Source organism: Pholis gunnellus (assembly GCF_910591455.1).
Source record: "Pholis gunnellus genome assembly, chromosome: 14".
NCBI classification, from domain to species: Eukaryota; Metazoa; Chordata; class Actinopteri; order Perciformes; family Pholidae; genus Pholis; species Pholis gunnellus.
Genome location: NC_136541.1, coordinates 21,477,026 through 21,493,500, shown reverse-complemented (window position 1 = coordinate 21,493,500; position 16,475 = coordinate 21,477,026). Strand labels below are relative to the sequence as shown.

General features: G+C 40.2%; 1 protein-coding gene across 1 annotated transcript; it reads right to left on the bottom strand.

Annotated features, from left to right (window-relative positions):
* Positions 1–2,953: 2,953 nt before the first annotated feature.
* LOC306706619 (palmdelphin-like) lies at positions 2,954–16,079 on the bottom strand. Its single transcript, XM_079173762.1, has 10 exons — positions 16,046–16,079; positions 11,952–11,997; positions 11,739–11,819; positions 11,265–11,392; positions 11,073–11,187; positions 10,559–10,583; positions 10,386–10,478; positions 9,134–9,294; positions 6,558–7,581; positions 2,954–3,377 (listed from the first exon to the last, which is right to left on the bottom strand). Exons 2-10 carry the CDS (start codon positions 11,994–11,996, stop codon positions 3,364–3,366), a joined length of 1,686 nt encoding a protein of 561 aa, XP_079029888.1. The 5' UTR covers position 11,997; positions 16,046–16,079; the 3' UTR covers positions 2,954–3,363.
* Between the last annotated feature and the right edge of the window lie 396 nt (positions 16,080–16,475).

Genomic DNA, 16,475 nt, shown 5'->3' with positions numbered 1-16,475 from the left:
AATGGCTGTAATTAAATTAACCTAAACGGTTATTGTGATATTTTTGTTTTATCCATTGAATTAAAGCTGAAAGTCTACACTTCAACCACATGTTGACTGATTAGTTTCAAATCCATTGGAGTCATGGAAAGAGGCAAAATTAGAAAGATTGTGTCACAGTCCAAATACTTATGTGTCCTCATATTAGCTTTGACAAGTAGTGTGAAAGCGCTTTGAGTGCTCGGAAAGACTAGAAAAGCGCTATACAAGTACAGTCCATTTACAGTACCATTTACCATCTCTTCTATTGCAGCACAGTATGTTTGTATGTTTCTGCAAAACCATGGATGCATTGAATACGGACATTTTTGCAGTGACGTAGTAGAGAAGCAGAGAAGATGACGTAGTATATTGAGTGATATAACGTTACTGACTGTTACGTGGTACAATAACAGGTATAACAAGAAATAACGTTTTCTAAGGAGGGCAGGAGGGGTTGGGTATCACACAAACACAGGACCTTCACCCAGGAGACTGCTGTCTGTGTCCCGTGTGGAACTAAAAGTAAACAATGAGTTTGCATCGTACCGTTGTTACGCTTCTTACCAAATGTTACATTAAAAAGCCAGCTGAGGGACAATATTATTTATTTACTCTAGGTACGTCGGATACGGTTGTTACGTTGTTGTGCTCTTACATTGTTTTGTTGTTACTTTGTTAAATTGTTACGCTACTATTTTAACACAAACCATGATATTGTTATTCGAGGCTGATATGAAACACATTTATGAAAAGTATCTTTGCATCAGAAACGACGACATTTGATGTTTCACATTCACAAAAACGTACAATGCCAACATTGTTTGTGGCGACTTGTCGATTGTTCTCACTGTAGGAAGAGATCCTGTCAGGGCCAGCGTGAAGAGGAACAATAACTGTTTCAATGTACCTACAGCATGGGAGTATTATTTTAAGGTAGACTTGAACAAATCGGAGCATATCCTTTAAGAATAAAAATCTAGAAGCTGTGATGTCATATGGGATTCTGAGATGAATTGAATGCATAATAATAATAAGTGCTATGTCCAAAGCCGGGCAGATTAAAGGTTGAGCATGTCATGGTGTTACTGTGTAGATGCACTGTGTGAACGCACATAATACACACCCTGGGAATCCACGTCCATGCCTGGTCTGGACCCTGTTTCAGCTTAACTATCTAAGATACTTTATTACTCCATAACATTACTTATAGTGTTTAAAAAGGACGTGCATTTAGGCACGAGGTTACATTCCTGTGGTCATTTCACCTTTTAATGAACACAGTGAGCTGACACTGTGACAGAATATTCTGTACGGGCTCATACAAACAGCTGTCCAGACTATTACAGCTTTTCCTCACCAGCCTAGCATCATTTATTCTGGTTCTGTTTATTTCTTCGTTTATTTGCCTTGAGCTTCAGTCATTTATTATTGCCAAATGGAAGTTCAGGTGATGACATCTTCAATAAAGCGTGTGACTCCTGAAACCTGCTGTGTGGTCACGGTCTCTTTATCTTCAGCAACCATGTTGATGGTCAGACACAAACACCTTTTTTATTATTTTTTATATATTTTACAGAAAGTAAGTAATCCTGACTCCAGTTTGCAGAGATAACTTCCTGAATGAAATAGGTTTTACACAAGTCACCATATAAATATCATTAATATATAAATATTGACTAAATAGGGTCACTCTCCAGCATCTCTGTAAATATGGCAAATAATTCAAATACAGATACAGGTATGAGCAATAGCTTATGGTGGCAAATGTGATCAAATCTTTACATAAACTGGGTGGATATTGCTGTTTAACTGATAATACTGAGTGATTCTTCTCTTCTTGTGCTACTACAACACCATGTTTTAGCAGTGACCCTCATATCCTAATTGTCACTTGTGACCACAGTTGTTGCTGTCGTTGTCTAACTTTAACAGTAAATTTAAAATACATTTTATTTTTGAACCCGAACAATATACAAAGCTCAGCCCTGTGTAAAGTCTGTGGGATCTTTCTCTCAGGTTTGTATGAGCCCATCAGGCTCCAGTATGGTTGCCTGTTGGTAGCTAAGAGGCAAATTGCTCCTCTCTCTGCCCAGTTTTCTCCAGTGAGATGCAAAATGTGTGACTGAAGAAAATCTGCACGCAAACAATTCTGCATGACAACTATGCACACCGGGTCCGGTGTGAACTATCCATGCAGCCGTGTTCAATTATTGTTTCAAAATAATTAAATACCCTTTATTTTGTAAGTTGCCCATGTTCGTCCACACCTAAAAACCTATCCAGACAGAGAACGTCTCAGGCTACATTACCATCTTCATCGCATCCCAGTGCTGGGCAATCACAAGCCATATATTGAGGTCGGTGTCGCTGTGTTTCTCAGACGGGTATTTAGTGCTGAGAACCCAAATTCATAAGACATTCCCCCCAATCAATCCCCTCAGCAAGCACCCTGGAGCTATACCTGAAGGTATGACATCACTGGGAACAAAGGATTTCATTGGTCAAACATATATTTCCACAGGCGGAGGTTCGCTGAAATAGAGGTCTGTTCGTATATATTTTCCTCCACACAAAGGTTCCTCAGTGCAGTCCAAGCATTCATAAGAACACATGAAATCTTTTTTAAGTATTTCCGACAAAAATACGTGCTTGAAATGAAACGATCAAACTGAAACTGTAAATGTAAATGCACAAACACTTTCCTCACTAGAAATGACTCCCTTGGTTTAGTTTCCTGAAAAAAAAAGATACTCTGACACAGAAAGTCTTTATTGTCAGATTAATGAATGCACACCATAACAAACAGATAGAAGGAGAAGAGAACTCACTGATGCAAGTGAATCCATCAGATTTCTCCAAACCTCAACTGGTAAGGCATCACTTGTAACATGCAGTGAAGAGGCCTGTGAGCCTCTTCTCAGTGATGGTGCCGTATGTTAATGGTGATTAGTCTCAGAGAGTCAGTTTGTATATGCAGTTAAGTTTGCTTCGTTTTTTCCATCTTGTATTTTTGACCTGTGGACTGCTGACTAAACAAAAGATGTCTGAGCTAAACTCCTAAATAAGAACATCTCCACAGCTTCTTGGCTCTAGTCTTTAGACCACATGCTGGACCAACCCTGGACAGACAAAATGACATTCCCACACTTAACTGCTAAAAGAGTATTAGATGAAGGTTGAACAGAAGAAAGCATCAACATTAGAAGTAGAGGAAGATGCAACATGCTCATCGCTGACAGTGGATGAAGCAGGAGCAGTGGAGGATGATCGGCAGGCTGGTGATGACCCGAACACCTAAGAAACAGCTGAGAGTTCCAGCAGAGAGGGATGGACCCTCCTCCTTCACCCCTCTGTACCTGCACAGCACACAACACACACACCGTCACCAGTGTAGCGTCACACTGTGCAGCTCCACTTTCACACTCACTGATGATGTGTTTGGCTCAAAGGCAAACAAGGTGAAAACAGAAATGATTGAATGGAGTCCCAATGAAGATGCAACAAGGCACAGAGGCTTCAGGTGGGATTCTTCACTTTTGAGTGACATGACAGACACAAACAAGTGGGCGATTGATTACCAGGGTGACAGACAGTGTAAACGTGACTTCAGAGAGAAGAATCTGACGTTGTGCATTACATTAACACATCTCTATACCTCCCAACTTGCACATATTCTATGTACTTGATACTTATTCTGTCAGAATGTTGCACATTCCCGTACAACCCTTCCACTTTCAAGACAGATATATTTTTATATATTCCTGCTATATTTTTGTATATTTTCTGTCGTAAATGTTTCTATTTAATATAATGTATGTCTCTTGACCTTTTCACTGTATTTATTGTTCTGCATCAAACACCATAAGAAATTCCTTGTGTGTGGAAGCTTGCTTGGCAGTAACAGTTTCTGATAAACAGCAAAAGAGCTACAAAACATTCATATTCAGAGTAAGAAGCCTACGAAAAGGTTTTCAAATGAAAAGGCATTCATATTCATCAGAATGAAACACAACAACACACTCTGATTTTCATCGAGGAAGAAACCTGGTCCTACCTGATGCACAAATATATTTGCTTATCTGAATAGAATAACTTATTCAGCATTTAAGATATCAAATGATAAGGATACAAGGATTCAGATCAGCTCTTCTTCATTCTTAACTTAAAACAGAGGTCGACATTACAAAATCAGCATCACTTTATTTCCCCTTCTGGAGCTTTCATCAGCACAAGTTTGTTGAGCTTTTGAAAGCTCCAGAACAAGTAAGTGTAAAATGAGTTGAGATTGCTTTGTCAGCCACACAAAGATAGTGCTTCTCTGTTGACGTCTGGAGGTGTTGAGACGTGAGGACTGATCGTGTCCTGCAGCCAGAGACACTGCTACCATTGTATGTAATGACAAATGAATGTCGTCTGTCACTGCCAATGATACACGTACTGTCATCACTGTCATGTACACACACACACACACACACACACAGAGTGGTATATTGAGATGGCATCAGTGTCAATATGAAGAAACACAGACATCAGTCCAGCATGACTTTGTGGGGGACATCTGAGCTGATTCACATCCAACAGGATTAATGTCTCTCTCACACACACACACACACACACACACACACACACTGTGATGATTGTTAGACATGCAGACACAGAGCAATCCGTAACAAAAGGTTTATTAGCATCATCACCTAACAGTGTAGACACACTTCTACAGTTCAAACTTTTGACGTTAGTATAAAACAGTGACAATCATCGGCAGTTAAAAAACACTATTGCTAGTCAAAAGAAATCTCCCTCAGACCACATGCAATGAAGATCTCAGTTTGATGTTGGGTTAACATCTAAAGGTAAGAGTTGGTTGAAATAGCGTTGACCTAGCATTTATTTTCTGGCTACCACTAGGTGTCTTTGGAACAGCACCTTACAAAAGCACATATTTAAAAACACATTGTTGAAATAGAAATGACAGAGTTTTCGCTGAAATATATGTATTATCTTCAGGTCCACTCTGAGCTATAAATAGCTGCTCATCAGTATGATCCAGCTTACCTAAGCTGGTTTATACCAGCAGAGGGAGCCGTGCACACGCTTCACAGCTTTATATGATGTATATGTACACACATCCTCCTTATCAGCACTTTAAAGGTCTTCAATACTCTGTTTGTAGTTCATCATTTCCATATCGCACTGTACATATTCCTTACAATATGTGTTATTTGATAATACATATTCATTTATATAGCAGAGAAGTAGGTGGTTTGACAATGTATTTCTGTGCACCATTAACATTCAGTGAAACTTACTGTATTCAAACTGACCAAAGCAAATGAAAGTAGAACGTTCTGGTCTCCAGGGGTGGATGCATGATGCTGAATGATTTGGGTAGAGTATTGTTTCTGAGCTGCATTTACTGATTTTCTGGCCACCTGGTGGCAGAACATCTCCATGACAGGCTGCCAGACACGACATATAATCACAACTATGTATTTCCACATCCAGCAGTTATAGATCAACATGTTATCATTTATTTGTTGTGGTGTTTGTGTCCACCTGATGATTGTAAGTCCAATATTCACTCTATTAGCTCTGTATTTCAACTCTTGACAAAAACAGGTGTCTTTAGCTGTTACATGCTCCACTATGCTCACCAGCTAGTCTCTAACTGTGCTGTGTGCTGCTGAGCAGACAGTGTGAAGTGGTCAGGGCTGAGAAATGAAGCCAACGTGGATGTAAAACTGCAGGTCCTCCAATGACCAATTGAGGCTGGCTCCAAAAGAGTCCATTCAAACAAAAAATGGATTTGGTCTCTACAGCTAATATTCATGACCCAAGTTTTTATTCAAATAACTCCTCTGTTTGAAATATATTCAAGCTTAGCAAACCTAGCCGCAGACTTAGCATCTGTTTTGCTAACGGTTTGTTATGCTAACCATACCTGCCCCCCAGTGGCCTCGCTCTTCCCCGGCTCCACCCTCCCATCCATATATGGTCAATTTTGGTTCCAAAATACCAAAATGACAAACTCAAGGCTTCGAAACAGCAGTCCACAAACCAAGGGGTGATGTCAAGTGCACTCATGGATATTCAGTCTACGGCTTATCAGAGTGGTGAAACTGAACCATACAGTTAAGCTGAAGGAGAATTTGAAGTTCAAATGTTACATGAAACCAAAACAAATAGCTCAAAGAGGCTAAAGCCCAGAAGAGCATTACATTTTTAAGGGGGCATACATCATCTGACGCAACATGAATCAAGCTTAAGATCTATCAGACCACTTCCTAGTTCTAGTAGCTCAAAATCTCAGCAAACTAATCAAGCAAAGTAATTATTCATGTGTGGAATGATGCTCTGGTTTTCAGAGTGCTCGAGCATTGCCGTCCATTTCAAGCCCCAGTTTATAAAATACATGTTTGCAGTTAGTCATTAGGTTAGCAGACTGACACAGCTGGTTATTGAGTAGACATGCATTAGTTAGTCCCGTTAGCACACAGTACAGCAGGGTTTGTGTTTTTTCTGGATCTTTCTGATACCTGGTCTCATCCGTGTCTCCGTCCAGTCTTCAACTCCCTCCACACGTCCCACATGTCCATTGGCTGAACTTCCTGTTGGATAGCCATCGTGGCGCTTCTTCTCCTTCATACTGTGGTCGTCGATGTCCTCGATGATCACCAGCTCTGCCTTCAGGGAGCCCTCAAACTCCTGACCCCGCCCACTGTCATCCTGCGCCTTCTGGAAGCCCATGAAGATGGCTGTGATTGGCTCAGTGGTTTCCATGGTGTGGAGGATGGCGTAAGGGATGTCGTCTCCGTAAAGGGGGGAGGGCACTCTGTCAGAATGGGCGGGGCCACTGTACAGGGCAGCGGGTGGTCTGCCATCGTGGCTGGGATTGGATGGTGGACTGTAGCAATAAAGTTCTTCTTCGTCCACGCTGATGTAATCCCTAAGAGGAATATAGTTGGCTGGAGTGTAGCAGAGCTCCGCCTGGCAGGCAGAATCTGTTTCCTGGTCATGTGATCTGCGAGGAGGATAATCATTGGCTCTGCCTCCATTTACCACACTATTGCTTCGGATGATGCTGCTGGTGTGGTGGTAAGCAGGCCGATCTTCCTGAACACTGTGACAGTTTCTCACCTGGTACGAACTATAGTGACGGTCTTTCTGGTTGCCAAAGGGATGTCCCACCCTCTTGTGGTTTCCAAGGCGATGACCTTCCCTCAGGTTGCTTTGGTTATTTCTCTCTTCGTGCCGTCTGTAACTACATTCCTGGTGACCATAGCCATACTCTAGCCCAGGTTTTCTCTGCCTGTTAAAGTCTTTCTCCGGTACGGTGTTTGTGAGGAGATGGCTCCCATAATGTCCTCGCTGGTTTCTGAGGTGAGACCCCTCCGCTCCGTCGCTCTCACCTTGGTGGTTGTAAAAGCAAAGCTCTTCCCTTCTGGTGCGATTAGGGTGGTAGTTGTGGTGGTTTACTTGGCGATGCATTGTGGCGCTTCTCAGCAACTGTTCCACCTCGTTGGCTGAGAGCTCAGAGACACAGCTCTGATCATGTGACCCCTAAACATAGAAATATATGCGTCATCATTAGGAGAACACAATGAGAGGTTAATGGCAGAAGTGGAGAAGGCAGACAATCTTCAGGAAAATAAAATAGGGAGGGGAAAACAATAAGGGCAGTTCATAGTATCAGACAGTTTAGAGTTTCCCTTTTTACGTCATCTAGTTATTTTTATTGCTTTACCGATGATGCACAACTTTATATGACCCTAAAGTCCTATTAGAAGGATAGACTGACATCAAGCATTGGAAATCTAAAACTTCCTCCAACTCAATGAAGAAAAATAATCAAATTATCTTGTGAGGGTCATTAAACACATCAGAATTCAGTGATACATTTGATAACCTCTGTGAACCCTAGTGCCAGTAAATTATCTTCTGTCTATCTTACTCTAATATAACTTGTGATTTTAATGTTAATACGGTAGTTCACACTTAATCATCAGCTTGTTATTGTTCCCAAAATCAGATCATTTTATAATTCTCTGACTAGTAGAGAGTTACTCATGCTGAATGAATGGTTCCTGTAGCTCTCTCTTTAACTTCCTCCCATGCGTTAAGTTAGACAGAATGTTGCAGCCAAACTGGTAACTGGAACAAAAAATAGATCACATAACCTCCATCTAGCATCATTGAATTAGCTTCCATTTGATTTTAGAATTCATTTAAAGGTTTAACTCCTTACATTTGAAGCACTCCATGGTCTGGCTTCATTGTACCTGCACTGAGCACTCATCCATCTGTCTATGGACCAAGGCTGTAATGTAACCCTATTGGGACGGGCTGGCATCGTCATTTACGTCCACCTTAAGTGTTACGTGTTCTGATTGATATTATAAGTGTCTGACTATAACCATGGAAAGAGTCTTGCTGTGAAAACACTGCGAGTGCTGATGTTTCAGAGTTTGTTGTGTAGAGAAATTGCACATGGCTAAATACTGAGATGATTTGGACAAAGTGTAAGAGGTCTTTGAACTCAATGACCAGAGTATGTAGAGAAGCAACAGACAGAGGAGGATGAAGCAGCTGCTAAGAGGTTGTGATGCTGAGGAGACTGGTGGTGTTCCTGTGGCCGCTGTGACTCTATGCTACCAGCTCCACAAAGAACGTCTCCTAGAACGGGGCTTGGACACAATAACAAACAGTAAAAGGTAAAGACAAACGTTTTATTTCTCTCTAGGGTCCTTTTCTTAATCGTGTCAGACACTTATAATAACAATCTAAGCCTGTCAGTGGAAAAAAGTGTGGAGATGCCTTCCTACTTTCTTTCCCTACATTCCCTGTCTTTCCCCACTAAGTCTCACTATCTCATAAAGGAATACATTTATATCATGCCCAGAAGTAACCCTACAAAAAATTCTTAAAACATATTTTCAATAACTTTAAAGACCATGAAAAGAACATGAATTTGTCTTTAGGTGCCCTGTAACTGTTTTTGTACCACAATCATTACCACTATATGAATGTTTGGGGTTTTGTTTGTTTGTTACGAAGCACGTTGTCAGTGTAAGTTTAAAAAAAGGCTGTATAAATAAAGGTTATCAATGAATACCTCTTGTGAATTCAAGGCATACACACACTTCCTGCCATCGTCGTAAACCTTGAGGCCGGCGTGTTGGTTTAACTCCTCAGGAGGAACTGTTGCAGTAGAAAGTACTGTGCTCTGCCCAGTCAACAGGTTTTTACTCACATTGATCTCCATCGCGAACAGAGCTGGGACACACAAGGAAGATGTTAATATCAGGTCATGTTGGCTAAATCTCATATCCGTATACATGATTACATCAGTCCAGGTTGCTTCAATGACAAGCAATGACAACTGCTCCCTTGTAAAGGTTAAAAACAGTTGACTCTTCAGTGAGAGTAGAAATCATGTGTCATGCATGTTTACCTCTTCCACACAGCCTACTGCAGCCTCTCTCAGATGTCCTGTCTCAATCAGCACCAGGTAATGAGCTTGTTTACATGTGCACTAGTTTTACTGGGAAGGTTCAGGTTTTGTGATGGAGCATGTAAACACCATATTCTGGTAGCAGAAATCTGGATAAACCCTAATCCTGGTTTTGAGAAAGCCAAATATGCAAGCTGCTTTACTGGGAAGGAAACCAGGAGAGTAAACACCTTATCCAGGGTTCTGATCACTGTCAGCCATGTTTTCAGATGTCAGTAAAACTAAATATAGAGTGTGAAACTATTAAACTAAATAATTAAAGTCTGACAAGAGTAATGAGGACGATGCTCTGGTCTTTAATTACTGTTAGTCAGATGGAAAAGCTGAACCCTCCACAGTTGTAGCTGGAGCAGTATAGTGAGTTTATCATCAACTGTTAAGGAAACTCAGAAACAACAGTGTGGCAGGATGCAAAGACACAAGGATACTATAGAAGGACATGAATAACCACGTCATGCAAACTATAAAGGCAACTCAAAGTTGGTTATCATCCCTTGGCCGAAGGTACAGAACTGGTATTCAAACAGGGTTGTAATCAAATCAGGATCGTAAATCTGACAGCGGGGCCATGTTAGCGTGTTTAGCTTACTTTTGACGAGCGACAAGTGGCAAAGGTAAACTTGGTCTCTACTGGAATCCAAGCCGACTACATCTGCTGTCCTCCACAAGCGAGTGAGCTACAAGCTTTTCAGACACGTTTGAGGTGAATGTTTGATACTAAAACGCAGCTTTTCAGTGGACTATTCCTTTAGGGTTATTTGTCATCAAACTACAGGACTATATCATCATTCCTAACCTGCAAAGTACAATATGCTTTGAAAGATTTTACAGGTATATGTAAAAATGATCTCACTCTTTCTTGGTGCGTTTGCTTCAGAGTGTTTGTTGGCTGGTGGAGAGAGGGATTCCGGGACATCAGGGATCCCTTTGGTGACCAGTAATGGCTCTGTGGGACAGAAAACAGAACCGCTAACACATATTCATCATGTGTGCTAGTTAAAGCATCCGAATGATCTCATGACTTACCAGGAACAAAGCTGTTCCGGGCCTCCTAGAGGACAGACACAAATCAACATGTAAATACAACATGACGAAAGCACCATAACACTATACAGCTGTGTCACCAGGAGAATATCTTGGCATTGTGCATTCACATGACTTTCACTGTTTGTTTGCCGTGTGAAACCAAAAGGAAACGTTGGCTTTGTCCTCGTAAGTAACGTTGTTACGTATGTAAGAGAGTCTGCTAAGAGCTGTTGTTGTTTAGTAAAGCTAGTTAAGTTGCTAAAGTTGTTAAGTTACATTATTTTAATCTTTTCTCTAACCTTAACCGAGCTGTTTGGTTCCCTAAACATAACAAATTGTTTCAAAACGTCAACCATGTTGCATTGTGCGTCTCTGTAAGTGAGACACAAGGCTCAATATATTCATGAAATGTATTTTGGGTTCAGAAATGTCGTGATTCAGTGTATCCTGTGGTTTGTAGAAATGTACAATGCCAAAAAAAGTTCTAGCGACTGGATTGTCTGTGTGTGACTACCTTGATAATGTCCCTTGGACTTTTCTCCACAGCCTTCAGTCTGCTGAGGATGAAAGTCTCGTTGGTAGAAATCATAAACTCCTCTCTCTCCAAAGACTCCACCTCCATTTCTATCCTAATGGGTCAGAGGAGACAGTGTAGGTTCAATAGGTCATATTGGTTTGTGTGTGAGTGTGAGTGTGTGTTTTGTACCTGTGGATGTTGCGCTGCAGTGCTCTGGTCTGCTGCTGGTCAGACAGAAGGCTCTGTTGCTGCGGAGAGTCTGTTGCATTGTGGGAAGCTGAGTCCTGTAGCAGCCACTGCTCTCTCAGGGCTTTTTTCTGATGATTTCAGAGGGTTTAATAACGGGGATTAAGATCTATTTAAATGTAATCAGGTTTACATCTACAGCTGCCAACAGGTGTCATTTCCCCTGATCAATGTTCTTCTCATTCTGATTTCACTAAATGAGTTCACATGACAGCAGCTGATCAGTGTAGTCAAAGAAGTAATAGTGACCACAGTGTCTTTCATATGAACATTTGTGGACAAACAGATGGACAGAGTTATTCATGCTAATAAGAGATAATACCCATCTATCCAAACGGTTTACCACACACCTCATCTGGTGTTGGCGCTGCCCATTTGTAGATTTACTGAGACAAAGTATAAGAGTGTAACGTGAACCTTTAGATGCTGAAGTTTGAGTTTTTCTCGATCCAGCTCCAGTTTCCTCTGTCTAATGTCTTCCTGGATGCGATGTTTCTCCTGTTACATTACAGACAAAAGATTACAATAAATAGAAGGTTACAGGCAGATATACATACATACGTTTTTTAATGAATGTTTGGGTTAGTAAACTGTGTAAATGTTGTAGGTCTGGTAAACAAAAAGCATTACAGTGATGGCCTGCAGCCTCTCTTTCAGCAGGTCAGACTCCTCCATGCTGCAGGAGGGAGAAAAAGAGAGCAAGGAGACAGTGGACAAGAAACAGGAGATACTTGTTGGACACCTTTTTTTCCACAGTTCAACATTGAAATAAAGGCAAACTGCACTGATTTACACGATTATCCGATCAGAGCCCAGCCAGACGACTGTAACAATGATGACAATGATGACAGCTTTACCAACACACAGCGGTAATGGATTTGAGTTGATAGCAGGTTTATGGGATCAATAAGAACAGTCTTATTGATCTTACTCTACTGTAATGTATCACAGTACTTCATCTGTATCTATTATTAAGTAAAACAAGCATTGCAAGCATATTTCAATGTGTGTGTGTAGTTTCCTTTTCTGCCACATACTGTACAGTAGAGATGCACTGATTGCTATTTTCTTGGCCGGCTCAGATTTTCGGTCTAAGTACTAGGATTGACAGTGAGGCTCCAGACTTTTTTCACCACCGTCCTGAAAAATAATTTCAACCGTGCTGAAGTCAGTGTAAGTTACACTGTTACTTACACTGTAAGCCGTCAACAATTCTTAATGTTATACTTATTGTCATCTATAGTTATTTATACTACATTTTACTACTACATTTTATAAACTTCATTGGAAGCATCATATACATACATAAAATTGAAAATGTAAAACGGATCGGCAACCGATCGATTGGGGCATCTCTACTGTACAGTCTCACATTTCTATAGAGTCAGAGCAATAAAGTCTCGGTCACACCAGAGGGGAAAACAATCCATCACTCTAAATCGACTTTGTATTGTGTGAAGGTGCTAGCTAACAACAGAAAATGCCTTAAAGCTGTTGTGTAGTGGGATGCACCACCAACAGGGTAAAGAAGCCAGAACAATGTTTTTATGAACTACCGAATTAAAAAACTGACGATTAGGACAATAAGACATGAGGCTTCAGCAGGACGAATAGGAAAACAGTGGAATTATGACACTCAGTTTGCCTAATGTTACATGTGCAGCATGCATTCTGTCCTAATGTCAGTTTTAGGATAACTATATTCAGAGATGGGCAGTATTTCTATTACTTGTATTTGAAATACGTATTTCAATTACTTTTGAGTATTTTGTAATTTGTATTTGATAGGGCCGATTAAAAATCTAATGTAATTTGTAACAAAATACTTTAGAGTTGAGTAATTTTGTATTTAAAATACTCAAAATACTTCCTCCACGAATCAAAAAACAGTTCACGAGTTCAGTCTTCAGATCTTCAAGTTCAACGGATTGTCTGTCAAGTTAAATATTGTATCTGAGTGTGACAGATATCAACTAGCTTGATGTATAACTTATGTCTGGGTCTGGCTACATAGCCTATTGTATATACATGGTGATGGTTATAATATCAAGCTAGCGATCGATGCCAACATGCTAATGACGCTAGCATGCTGTCTAGGCTAGTGCATAGCCAGTGTTTAGCAAGTTAACTTATCAGTCGAGTAGCTAGCTATAGGAAGAGGGAGATTGGGAGCTTGTATGTCATATGTGATGAATATTTTCTTGTTGATACAAAGCCAAAGTTTATGGGCTGTTAAGTCCCATTAATAAATATATATATATACATAATCAATCAAGTTGTTGTCTTTCAATAGCTTTGCTTAGTTACACTGACATTCTGTGACTGTTCTTCCTTTTTGTGGGGTTCACCAGAGCTTTGTGTACATTATATAAACCTGAATGCTCTGCTATACCAAATTGTGAGAAAACGGAAAATCCAGAAAAAAGTATTTCCTATATTTTAAATACAAAATACATGTATTTTGTTACATTTTCTGGCACCAGTATTTTGTATTTTGTTGTAATACATTTATTTGGGGGTATTTTGTATTTTGTATCAAAATACATTTTGATGTATTTTTGCCCATCTCTGACTATATTTATATTTTAATGCAAGTTGTGTTATAGTGGAATGTGGATGTTATTGTGGCAGTTTGTTTTCCCTTTCTAGTGCATGTGTTTTTCTCTATCTGTATTATGTTTTATGTACACAGTCTACGTATATTAAGTATACTGTCAATCATTGTGACCACATTTGTATGTTTAACTATAAAACTGTAACTGCTGCTGTATCAGGAGTAGATTTGTGACATCCTATTCAGAAGCACAGCACTCTGGCTTTTTATATATTTTGCGAGGTCAAATCTTGTATTTACATCTAGTGGGTCAGTGGGGTGTCCATGTTCTTTGAACTCGTCAATAAAATTTGGAAAATAACGACGCTGTTTATATTCATGTAATAAATATATAAATGTCAATTAGATAATAATCTGCATGAGAAGTAAAGAGAAAGAAAAAGAAAAAAGTTTGATTATAAAAACAATCATTGTATTTGTTTAACTGTTCAACACCCCCACTTAGATCTTTCTAACAGCTATTTGATAAAACGTGAAGGATCCTTGTTACAAAACACCTCTGTTTATCCCAGGAGTCCTGGGGCTGATGATTTATTTATTTCAAAATGAAATAAGTGGGGTTTATATCCCACCCTGCAGAGTCTGCTGTGTGAATATAGGCATGAGGCGGTGTGTTTAATATAGATCAGGGTCAGGAGAGTTTATAGCGGGGGTTCAAACATGTTGACATGTACAAGGGGGTCAGGGGGTAGTGGGTATTCTTAGACAGAAACATGCTCATTTACTGCTTCTATTTCCAGGTCACCATTTGGCAAACCGAGTGAAGTTCCAGGTGGCTGGTGTGAAGCTCATATACTGCTCTACTGGTATTGAACCAACTAAGGCCTGCAGTATACCCGATAGCTAAACAAATATAATATAGATATGCTAACATGTTATTGACCCACTGCCTCAGGTCAGCCAGGAGAAAAGGGTCTCGGATTAGTACCTTTAACAAATCAGTCAGAGAGGGACTACATATTGTTCTGCCCTCACAAGGCATCTGTCCTGTCAGCCTGAGGCTCAATCTGACCCTCTGTCAGTCACATAGGCTGTCAAACTGTTCTATATTCATCCACTCAGTCCTCACATCAGCTCGTAAAAAAGGGAAAACACATTTGCCAACCAGTCAGTCATTAATCAATAAGGATGACTGTTTCATCACTCCTAAAAAATAAAAGCAGAGTAGATTTTATATCCTGTCAGTCAGTCAGGTAACGAGTCAGTAAAGCAGTGTGCAAACTGAGCTTATCTGCTCATGAGGCTGGTAATCTGTGTAAACCATCTGCTTGGCAGCAACAATACAGACAGAAGGACAGATTGACGACCATGTGCTCAGTACCTCACTATCTACAAACTATCTCCCAACTGTTCCTGTGCATTTACTTTATGTCACTGATGACACAGTATCACAGTACGGGGCTCTACTCTTTCAGCTGTCTCTAAATAGAACGGAACACACATGTCTTTTCAAAGAAATCACGAATGCATCTCCAAAACATTAAACATACATCTTTCTTCATTTGGCCTATACTTTCACACAGTGTACCAACTATCAATGTAAAGTACTAAAAGAGTACTACACAACAGAAGTATCTGCAGTATGTAATGCAGTAATTACAGAGCACAAGATGAGTTTGTGTTGAGTGAATTTATAAACGTCTCAAATTAATAATTTAGGTGTGTGTACGAACAGAGTTAAAGGTTTTGATACCACTATGTATAGCTCACAAAACTCAGCTCAAACTACGGGACAAGCAGCAGCAAGGAGAAACTGAAGCTTAGACAGAATTAAGGAATTATCTCTCTCTCTCTCTCTCTGTGTCTCTCTCTCTCTCTCTCTCTCTCTCTGTCTCTCTCTCTCTCTCACACAGACTATGCACTTCACCACAATGAGCCTATACATTTTCATTCTGTCAACATAAATACCTCTGAAGCTGTCATTTGTTGCTGAAGTTACTTGTAGTTATTAAGTGAATGTTGGGTAACTTGAGTCATTAATGACAAAGTCACTTTAATAGCTGGTGGCACATCATATTACTTATGTACACAACAAGGAAACATGTCATACTTCCCACCCATTAATACTATAAAAGAAAGACGTGCAGAAAATCGTGTTCAGTTAGCTTACCTCGCAGTAGCCCGCTAGCTCTCTCGTGCTGGACGGTTGTGCCTCTGTCTGTCCCGCGGGAAGCGCGAGACCTCAAGGCTGCAGGTGTAGGTGGGCGGGGCTCTGCGGTTGCGTGTGTGCTACAGCTGATTTTCAGTTGGCTGTCCCCCTGTCAGCCAATGGCAGTGATCCAAATTATTGCCAGAAAAATGTCCACTAACGAAAAGCAATTAATCAACTCATAACTGACTGGTTTGTAACTGTGAATGATGTAACAGTTGTGAATGAAACCCTTCACTTGCATGTGAAGTTAGACCTTATAATTATTCATATTATTATCTTCATGGGTTTCAAAGTGTAATTTTTTTAGTGTGAAAGAGGCATAGTGGAGAAAATACATATTCTTTTTTTTATGTCAGACATTGGCTGCCTTATTCCAAAATATATCAGA

Bases quoted from the DNA above. Each gene is read 5' to 3' on its own strand.
- LOC306706619 (XM_079173762.1), bottom strand. From the start codon at position 11,996: ATGGAGGAGTCTGACCTGCTGAAAGAGAGGCTGCAGGCCATCACT. The intron at 10,479-10,558 runs GTAAGTCATGAG...TCTGTCCCACAG, and splicing joins CCGGAACAGCTTTGTTCCTG to AGCCATTACTGGTCACCAAA. The intron at 9,295-10,385 runs GTGAGATCATTT...TGTGTGTCCCAG, and splicing joins AGCAAACGCACCAAGAAAGA to CTCTGTTCGCGATGGAGATC.